General features: G+C 42.2%; 1 protein-coding gene across 3 annotated transcripts in view; it reads left to right on the top strand.

The window, feature by feature from the left end:
* The first annotated feature begins 2,442 nt into the window (after nucleotides 1–2,442).
* LBA1 (RNA helicase) overlaps nucleotides 2,443–10,649 on the top strand; it is a 28,984-nt gene continuing 20,777 nt past the window's right edge. For all 3 annotated transcript variants that reach the window (XM_086509513.1, XM_086509512.1, XM_086509511.1), the window contains exons 1-9: nucleotides 2,443–3,146; nucleotides 3,384–3,635; nucleotides 3,814–3,984; nucleotides 4,072–4,122; nucleotides 4,197–4,289; nucleotides 4,363–4,458; nucleotides 4,665–4,715; nucleotides 4,793–4,911; nucleotides 4,997–5,105. In XM_086509513.1, coding sequence (XP_086365639.1) covers nucleotides 2,562–3,146; nucleotides 3,384–3,635; nucleotides 3,814–3,984; nucleotides 4,072–4,122; nucleotides 4,197–4,289; nucleotides 4,363–4,458; nucleotides 4,665–4,715; nucleotides 4,793–4,911; nucleotides 4,997–5,105 — 1,527 coding nt within the window. In that variant the 5' untranslated portion in view covers nucleotides 2,443–2,561. The remainder of the gene's footprint in view (nucleotides 3,147–3,383; nucleotides 3,636–3,813; nucleotides 3,985–4,071; nucleotides 4,123–4,196; nucleotides 4,290–4,362; nucleotides 4,459–4,664; nucleotides 4,716–4,792; nucleotides 4,912–4,996; nucleotides 5,106–10,649) is intronic.

Raw genomic sequence — 10,649 nt, 5'->3', positions numbered from 1 at the left:
CTCTAGCCCCCGTGATCGCCAAAATGGAATTGGAGCTGATCTCTTTAGATAACTGATTCCGGTGTTAGAATTTACAGCTACTAGTGATTCGTTAGTTCAATCAGTAGAACTCGAAGAGAAGATAGAAACTGAATTGGAAGTTACATGAACTCAAATACATCTGCTGAAGCGAGAGACAGACTGAATGATTGGAAATAGTGTTCAAATTCAGAGTTCATGAAGAATGAATGTGAGGTATATCTGACTAAAGTACACTCGACGACTGTATTAAGGATTACAGAGTAGGATTACAAGTGAAGATAGTGTAGCTCAGGAAGAGCTTCATGACTAAAACCACACAACTAAGAGTAAGAAGTCAAAAGATAAGCAGCCCAAAAGTACAACCAACCCGATTACAATGTAATGGGTCCTATTTATAACCCCTTCAAGTTACTGTGGTAACCACCATGGTAATTACTAACTGGTCCGCCGTTCGACAAGCACAAAAAGGCCTTAATATTCAAAGAAAATGATTGGGTCTTACTCAAGTTTTCTAAGACTCAATTAAGGCAAACGACGGGCAAAAATCCTACGGGCCATCAAAGTATTATGCTAAGCTAGCAAAAAGATACCTTTCCAAATCTTGAAGCCCATCAATGAGACGGCTTACCAACTCAAGTTGCCCAACCATTGGCTCATACACAATGCTTTTCATGTGAGCCTATTTAAGCCCTACAAAGGAGAGCCTCCAAATGAACCAATTATTGAAGACCCTCCCGAAATCAAAGACCAAGAAGAGGTGCTACAACCCGAAGCTATCCTTTGGCATGAAGAGAGGTACTACGACATGGTAAGATTATCCTACAGTATCTTATAAAGTTAAAAAATTATCCTTTTGAAGATGCTAGATGGATGCAAGGAATCCACCTTAAGGATAGTATGAACCTTGTCAATGCTTACAATGCTACATTAGAGTAAGCAAATGTACTTTTGTTTTTTTAAATGATCAATGTTTTTGTCTTATAAGACTAGTTCTCTTTTTAATTGTGCACAAATTTAAATAGTATGCATGCTTAGAATCATGTTTGTGATGACGACATCTCTCAAACACCAAGTAGAATTTGTCACTCTACTTTGGGAGAAATGGACTAAAGAGTAGACATGCTTGCGGCAGCTATGTCTCCCAAGCACCAAATGGATTAATCATCCATCTTGGAAAGATGTCATAGGGTAAAAAGGGATCCTCTATCCGCTAAGTAAGATTGACTAATTGCTAAGGCTTTCTCTCTTCTACCTCATAGTCGAGGACGACTATGATTTCAAGAGAGAGGTAATGTCATAAAATCTAATATCTAACCAACCCAAATGATTTTCTCATATTAAACTAATCACTTAATGTGGGAGAATAAACGGGAACAAGGGTTAAGATATATACATGTGCTTATAGATCTATCTTAACACGGGGGCAATGGTAAAGGGGCCCAAATGAGAGATGGTCTATCAAGAGCAAGGGTAACCAGCGGAGCATAAGACCTTAGGGTTAACTTCATTGAAGACCTCCAATAGTTAGTGTAAAATCCTTTGACCTTAGGTAAGCTAGGGCTGAGCTTGAGGTCGGAACCCGGCCCAAGCTTGAGGTGCTTGAGGTGGGAACCCAATTCAAGATTAAGGTGCTTGAGGTGCTTGAGATGATTGAGGTGCTTGAGGTGCTTGACATGCTTGAGATGCTAGGGCTGTACTTGAGGTGGGAACCCAACCCAAGCTTGAAGTGCTTAAGGGCCAAGCTTGTGGTGGGAAAAAAGGAGAAAATTTCGCTTAAAATACATAGAAAATAGTGTAATTTTGTAAAAATACTGGCTATTATTGTAAAATTTCCGGTTTAGATTTGTCTTGGAGGGATTTTTGTATGTTTGTGAAAATGATTTTTCCCGAACAGTGTCCATAAGATAACAAGACACCGAGGGGATGAGTGCACTATTGGAGAGAAAGAGAACGAAATAGATGGAAAGCTACGAAGGAAATATGAGTGAGACGCATGACGAAGAATTAGCATCTCTCTCTCTCTCTCTCTCTCATAACAGGTCTTGAGTTCAACTCTTTTTGGATAGATCTTTAACGTCTCTTGGGATAGTTTCCTACGACGTTAAAATCCTCTTCTTCTTCTCTATCAACTCATCCCTTTTGCTTGCAGCATAGAAGTATATCTCCCTCTCTCTACGACCACACTTGAAGTTCAACACGTTCCAATTTCCCTTCTTTGTAGGTAACTTTTCTTTTTTGCATAAAAAGTATTCCCGAGATCTCCCATCGCATTTTGTCCACCAAAAATCAAAACTAACAAAGTTCATAACATCTTTGCATACAATAAGATGTCTTTTTTTTAAAAACCCTAACTAAAACTAATCTCCTTCCCGATAGAGAATCTCTCTTAAAGCATGTTGGGTATACCCCATTCTTTCTCAAAGAGTGTATAGGTAGAATTCCCTGCGAAAGGAAAACGCCATTGCTATAGAAGGGGGACCTGCCAATACACAGCACGCCCTCACATACAGGACTTTATCTCACGCAGAAAGCGAAGAGCTATGGCGAAGCAAACGATGGCACCTACGTCGAGCAGCAGCGGCAATAACGGAGCCCTGTACGAGGCATCCTCATTGCCGCACACACACACAGACGCCTACACCTTTTTGGAATTCAACACGCAGGGCGATGATTATGACTACCCTCCCCCTCTCCCCCCTCCGCCTCCCGCTGCTTGGGGTCTCCACCCCCATCTACCGGATGCACGAGACCTGATATCCCAAACTTCAGTAGACCTTGCTTCCATTTCTGCCGACTCCGACCTCATTGATCTTCCCTCACGCAACCCTGACACGAATCCCAACCCCAACGCAGGTCAGCAACATCAGAAACAACAGCAGCAGGGAGCTGCGGCGGCAGCCGCTGCTGCTGCCCTCTCTGCCATTAGTACAGGCATTGGGGAACTTGCCTTTGAAGAAGCTGCTGACGAAGATAGCCATGAGTATTCCAAGCGAGACCTTCCAGAACATTCCTGCAAGTATTGTGGCATCCACAATCCAGCCTGCATCGTCAGGTGCAATGTCTGTCGCAAGTGGTTTTGCAATTCTCGGGGCAACACATCTGGGTCTCATATCGTTAATCATTTGGTAAGGGATAGGTTTCTTCATTTTTTGCTACAGCCGCGTTATAGTGTTGTGATACAATTATATGGGATTTCTGCTTTGTTTGGGTTCCATGTCTTTGTGAAAGTACTGGAGGCAGTGCAGCCTATTTTTAAATGTGCTAGGATTCGATGCTGTTGTTGATGGTTTATGTTGGATGTTAGAAGGATAATGACTAGCAGCGTGCTTTCTTCATGGTGTGAATGCTTTTTGTGCTCCCAGGTTCGAGCAAAGCATAAAGAAGTTTGTCTTCATAAAGACAGTACTCTTGGAGAAACTACTCTGGAGTGCTACAATTGTGGCTGCAGGAATGTTTTTCTTCTTGGATTTATTTCTGCCAAGACAGAGAGCGTTGTCGTGCTGCTGTGCCGCGAACCTTGTTTAAATGTTGGTGCATTGAAGGATATGAACTGGGACCTCAGTCAATGGCAACCTTTAATTGACGATCGCTGTTTTCTTCCATGGCTTGTGAAGGTTAGTCCTCTGACCTCTTGAATGTCACCCTGAGCATGTGTCTATATGTATGTGCGAGGAACTGGCTTGCAATCTATGCACTTTTGGGTGTATCTATTCTACTACCTTATTGGACAGTAGATTATGAGTGGACACATGAGTGTGCATCTAAATTCAGCACCTTTTGAGGGTGTTGCAGGTTCCTACCGAGCAAGAGCAGCTTCGAGCAAGGCAAATAAGTGCACAGCAAATTAATAAAGTCGAGGAGTTGTGGAAATCGAGCCCTGATGCAACATTAGAGGATCTTGAAAAACCAGGAGTGGATGATGAACCTCAGCCTGTAGCGTTGAAATATGAAGAAGCTTACCAGGCAAGATAAGATTAAAGTTGTAGCTCAAGTTCTGAGTTGTCTGATGGAATGTTCTGGAATTGATGTATGAAGTTTTTTAATCTCCAGTATCAAAATGTTTTTGGACCTTTGGTAAAGCTTGAAGCAGATTATGACAAGGTAGTTTCTTGGCCTTGCAATGCGTGTAAACTGTTTGTTCGCCAGACCTTACTTTAAACTTCTACAACATGCAGATGATGAAAGAATCTCAAAGCAAGGACAATATTATCGTTCGCTGGGATGTGGGTTTGAATAAGAAGCGTGTTGCATACTTTGTGTTCCCAAAGGTGAAATTTTTTTCATAGTGCAATGTGAATATCGTTGGTGCATTTGCTGAGATATATTTGCTCTTGTTTTCAGGAGGATAATGAGCTTAGGCTTGTTCCTGGTGATGAACTGCGATTACGGTATCCTGGAGACAGCACTCACTCAGCTTGGCAGTCAGTTGGCCATGTGGTAATTGGATGCTTCTAGTTGAGATTTTTGTGTTTGTCTTTACATAGTGGTACCCATTGTTCTCTGTCTTTTAAATTTGTAAAGGTTAGAACACTCACAGGTGCAGAGGTGTATTTAGCATTTAGGGAGTTGGGGAAGAATGGAAATTGGTAGCACCATTAGTTCTCATTTACAGTTGAGCGATCTTCTTTTGGCATTCACTGCAGATCAAGCTTACAGCACAAGAGGAGGTTGCTCTCGAGTTGAGGGCAAGTCAGGTATGTATGCTAAATTTTGATACCATTTCTGGAAAAGAAAAGATGGATATAATTGGTGGGTGGCGATTGGTTTGCAGGGAGTCCCTATTGATGTCAATCACAATTTCAGTGTTGATTTTGTTTGGAAGAGCACAAGTTTTGATAGGATGCAGGCAGCCATGAAGACACTCGCTGTAGACGACACCAGTGTCAGCGGGTATCTTTCAATCATTTGCAACATGCTCTGTGTCAACTTTTATTTAATCAATCATGTTCATGCTCCCTGCTGTGGGCTGCTGTAGATACATTTATCATCGTTTATTAGGGCATGAGGTTGAAGCCCAGTTAGTTCGCACTACTTTACCACGCCGATTTGGTGCCCCTGGTCTGCCAGACTTGAACGCTTCACAGGTCGGTTGATGGGTTATGTTTGAGAAATATGAATCTTTTCATTTGAAATCCAAATTTGTTGAGCTTTTTTGTTAGGTTTAATACGAAGATTATTTTGTCAAGATTATATTTGTAGGTGTTTTTGAGTGTCCTAGATGTTTTTGTTTGTTCTTGTTTACCAATCACAAATTGTTTAATGGGCTGAAATAAGCTTTTGGATCGAAGACAAGTGATAAAATCACAAGGCTTGCTCAATGCCTAGTGGTTTAACATGATTGCTTCATATGTAATGTGTAATGGTGTGTGTGTGTGTGATTGCCACTCACCCCTCGTTGATGTATCTTGATCACTTGACCTCTGCGGAGCGTCTTCATGGTTTGCAGTTACCCTTGGGTCATACCTTTATTGGGCAGGCTTCGGCGGATGACTCGTTTTTGCCTTGTAACTAGCAAAGTGATGTTCAAGTGATTATGGAAGCTAAAATCAGCTCCTAAAAGATAATGTTTTCAAATGGAAAGAGCATGAATAACTGGCATTAGCTCTTTCTCAATATTGGAAGCATGCAACTCTGCATCTTTAAGGCGCCGACTTTCGTAGGCTAGGGCGTGACCCTTTTGGTTCAAAACTGCTCCTACACAATCTCCAGATGCATCGTAGTACACCTTGAAAGGTTTGCGAAGATCAGGGACGGTCAGAACAGGTGCGTGGTTGAGTAGATATTTAAGCTTTTTAAAAGCTTGTTTTTGTCCAGGTCCCCAATGGAATGGAATCCGCTTCTTCGTCAAATCGTGGAGAGGACAAGCTATGGCGGCAAAACGCCGACAATAAGGACAAAGGCCGAGAAAACTTCATACGTCATGTATTGTAGTTAGTGTAGGCCATTCTACAACTGCTTGAATCTTATGAGGGTCCATTCTCACCTGGTTGTGAGATACTATATGGCCCAAGTAGTGAATTTCTTTTATAAAGAATTCACTCTTCTTAGCATTCACAAATAATTTGTGTTTGCGTAATTCTTCAAACACTAATGTGAGATGCTTGTAGTGTTCTTCTTCTTTCTTTGAGAAGATTAAGACGTCATCGAAGAAGACTCTATCCATCATTCTGTTGAGTGTTGCTGGTCATTAGTGAGTCGAAAAGGCATCACTAAGAATTCATACAACCCAAAGGTTCTTCTAAATGAAGTCTTATGCACATCCTGAGGAGCAATGCGGGTTTGATGATATCCGCTCTTCAAGTCTATACGACTGAAGACACTTGCGTCTTGTAACTTATCAAGAATGTCATCAATCCAAGGGATTGGAAATCGATTCTTTGACTGTGATCTTGTTTAGAGATCTATAATCTATGCACATGCGGAATGTGCCATCCTTTTTTTGTACTAGCAAGACAGATGAACAATATGGAGAAGTACTAGGCCTTGTTAGACCTTTCTCCAAAAGTTCATTGACCTGCTTGAGGATCTCCTCTTGCTGCATTAGACTAACTCGATAAAGGGTCTGATTTGGAGGAGAGCTTCTTGGGATCAAATGGATTGTATGGCCTAAGGCCGAGAGGGTGGAAGTTCATCTGTAAAATAGTCTTCAAAACTTTCTAATAACTTAATTCTTTTTTCCTTTGAAGAGAAAGAAAATTGTGAAGATACATCTCTCTCTCTTGCGAAAATCAAATATGGTGAAACACACTTTTTTATTATATTCTTAAGTGCAATGTGGTTGGCAATGGGAATTCGCCAATCATTTGCATCCTCAATTACAATATATTGCTTTTCTTTGTGGTCAAAGGACAGGGTTTTCTGAACATAATCAGGAATGGGATGCATCTTGTAGTGCTAAGGCATCCCCAAGATGACATCACATTCTTCAAGTGAAGCTAGTAAGAAAGATTCTTGCTCTTTGTAGTTATCTACCTTTAAATTCAGCTTCCCTATGATTGGAGTAGAACTGGAGTTTTTCCCATTAAAAGGAGAGGATGCTTGAATAGAAACTCCAAAGCGGTTGGGCTGTAAATTGAGATCTTCGGCTAACTTTGTAGAGATGAAGTTATTTGTAGCGCTTGGGTCAAACAGGATAAGTGCCCGTTGGTTGTTAATGCTACCCTATGCTTTGAGAAGAGATCTTTCTTTCCCATCCTTGGTTGTGTTCCCCTGTACAGTCACATTGTATTCCCCTGTACATTTGTGACTGCATTGGAAGAAGGTGGTTGCGAGGTTTTGGTAGGGCAATCACCCTTCATATGTCCAATTTGTCCACACTTAAAGCATCTTCCTTCGTTGATGTAGGTTCTCAATTTAGCAAGAGAGAGGTATTTTCCTTTCTTGGGCTGATTTGGCTTTGCTTCTGCATTGGAGGCGGTTCTTTTCTTCTTTTGAGAAGAAGTGGAAGTAGGCTGTTCATAGAGAGCGCCTTCTGCTTGGCATGATAGGCGCTTCCTCCATCTTCGTGGGAGTTCCCTTCTCGTGTATAGCATCAGCTATGCGAGCTGATTCCATAGTATTTGTAGGTTGCCTCGAGGATAAAGCTTCATAGCCTTTTGCAAAGCTTCGTGCAACTTGGCTTCAAACTTTCGCATCTTCTCCGAATCTTGGATCTTTTTGAATGGGATAACTTTCAAGGGAACGTCCCAAAACTTGTCCATATATTGTGGAATAGTTTCCTAACTGAGAGTTGATCCCATTCTTTCTTTACTTCTTCCTCATAATCTGGAGGGAGGAATTGAGCATAGAACTCCTTGAAGGCAATCCAATCCCGAGGCTTGCATTTTTCAAGGATCAGAGTCAGCCACCAACCGCTGGCTGTGCCTTTCAGGTACATATTGACATGGCGAAGCTTGGACCTTTCCTTAATGTTCCCTTCAGCAAATGCAACTTCAAACTGGCGGATAAAAGCTAAAGCTTTGTCATTGTCCCGGTGTCCGTTGTAGGTCTCAAATTTCACATCTTTGTCACATGACTTGAATGATTTCTGCTTGTGGTGCTTCTTCTTATGATGCTCCTTCTTTCTGCCTTTCGACTCCTTGTAGTTAGGAGCTCTATCCTTCGACTGCACTTCCTACTGTGGCGGATCGTCAAGGAACATGTCCTCTGGAGAGACTATGTCATCCAGATCCTTCATGAAAGAAAAGTAAGGAGAATCAGGAGGATCCTGCTCTTGAACCTTTGGATTAAACCGCACATGACGTTCTGGAAGCTTCTTTTGTCTCTCGTGCATGGGGGAGGTTTCAATTAAAGGATCTTTCTGTAACAAACTTGGACACTCCAAGTCAAGATTCTACCGCAACACATCAGAGATTCACTTCAAAACAGTTCACAGTTTACAATTGATTCGACATGGCCTGGCGGAGTTCCGTGCCTAGAGATATTGGCCCCAAAGACTGGCGCCCCTTTCAGTATTTCTTTTTGTATTAAATTTGTGCTCAAAGTAAAAGGGAGTGGGAGGGAATCACTCTCAGACTCTGCGTCCAGATGCTTTGAGAAGTGGGAGCCCAAACCACTCTTATAAAGGTTTACAAGGGATGCCAAAAGCAGAACCCTAAAAGCTCTTCCCAAAATAAAGCAATGGCTAAAAAAAACTTTCAATAAACTTGCGTAAATTACAGTTTGCTTTTTTGTACAGCTGCCAGCACTATTGGCGTCGCAAATTGTGGAGGGTCCGTACGACATGCCACGTCAACATCTCCTCGCGTTTTTCGGGCTTTGTCGCTAGCCAGGGTATGTGTGCGTCTGTTGCCCACTGGCCACGTCACCGGTTTGTGACATACCCTCCTCTTGAAAGCATTGTAATTGCCCTCGATTACGCTTGCAAAATAAATAGAGACCATAAACTGTCTTAGCAGACACTGACTATTAGTACTAACGCACTAGGAACACACATCTAGTACATGTATCAATCGACAGTCACATCACATGACATCACATGACAAATCACATTCAAAAATTCATTCGGATCTCAGACCATGATTAATCGGCAACGTATTTAGCAATCGTATCTAGATCCACTCGGGACCTCATAGATGTCCGATTAACTAATCCATATTGCAATCACGTCTATGGAGATCTTTCAGACCGAAATGCTGCAGTCATTTCGTCTTTCAGTTGCTGTACTTAAACAAGTCGAGAACAAATCAGTATCATATTATCGGGAATTCCAATTCATAAAGTCATACGACAGAATACTGTCAGCTCACTGTATCCCTGAAACTCAAAAGAAACATTAGTGACTTTAGTATCAAAAATCGGGGCAATTTGTTGACAAAGGAGTGGAGCGACTCCCCTCTTGTGCATACCCACTGCACCAAATTCCGCCCAGTTGAGTTCAGGGTTCAATTTTGGAATAGACTATGCTAAACCAAATGCTTCAAGGTAAAGGTTCACAATCTGAGGAGTATCTGCCAGGTCCTCCTGCTCCATCCACTTTGCATCCAATGCGGGACAGTTCTTGAATTTAACCAAGAATCGCCATTTTACCTTTTACCTTTCTTTCTTTATGTGCCAAAATCTGTTCTGGAACGAGTATCTCCTCGTTTTCCTCCACTTCGGGTTGCTCATCAAGCCACATCGCCTTTAAAAGGCTTCAAGAGACTCACATGAAAAACATTGTGAATCCTCCAAGTATCGGGCAGCTTCAGTCGAAAGGAGACATCATTTGTCTTTTTGGAAATCTGGAAAGGTCCATAGTATCTCATGCTAAGCTTTGGAAAAAGCCGCTTCTTTCTCTTTTTCTTTCTCAGGCGTTCCTTCTCAAAATGTAAGAGCATCCGATCGTCTTCCTTTAATTTCAAATCGCGACGGTGTCAATGTCACAAGACAGGCACCACGTGCCAATAGAAAAGAACAGACTGAACAGACTTTTAGCACTTCAATAACAACTGAACTGAAAGAGAGAGATGACACGCACACGGAGTGGTGGAATTCCACCTCAGAGAGTATTGGCCCCAAACCTTGGCACCCCATTCGGTATTTCTTTACATTGCATCAACACAGCACAAGCCGGTACTCCAGACTGTGCACCTTCTCCAAGAAGCATGCCAGAGAATGAGTCCTAACCTCATATTTAAAGGCCCTAGGCCCCAAAAGCAGTTTACAGTGAAAAGCCTTCAAACTCAAAAGCATATGGTCCAAAAGCAAAGCCAAAAAACTGCCAGCGTAAATCACGGAAATCCGTACAGTTGCCACGTCATCAGCAAGCGCAAAATGCGGAAATCCATATAGCTTGCCACATCATCATGCCAACGCAAATTTTCGGAAATAGCCACGTCATCAGTTTTTGCGTGTGTGCGGGTTCTGCTTTATTTTAATCCTTTATGTCACTTGGGGCCCCATCGGACGGGGTCCCCATAAGTTGGGAGGACTTCTTCTGTTACTTGTTCTTTAGGGTTTAGGCCCCTCGGCCAGCATCTGTAAGTTGGCTCCATTCTTTAGGCTTTGACACGTCAGCAGTTTGTGACACTCGATCTGCTGCCTACTTGTGTCCTTCCTGAGATTTCGCTAAAGCCTCCCGTACTTTGGCAAATGCAGTGTCCAAGTCCCTCGTGTACTGTCCGGCTTCAAAAATCTTATCTTTTGTG

The sequence above is a fragment of the Adiantum capillus-veneris genome, chromosome 3, assembly GCF_014529385.1.
Source record: "Adiantum capillus-veneris isolate H3 chromosome 3, ASM1452938v2, whole genome shotgun sequence".
In the NCBI taxonomy this organism is placed as follows: Eukaryota; Viridiplantae; Streptophyta; class Polypodiopsida; order Polypodiales; family Pteridaceae; genus Adiantum; species Adiantum capillus-veneris.
The sequence above is the reverse complement of the archived record's forward strand: the minus strand, read 5'-3'. Positions and strand labels throughout refer to the sequence as shown.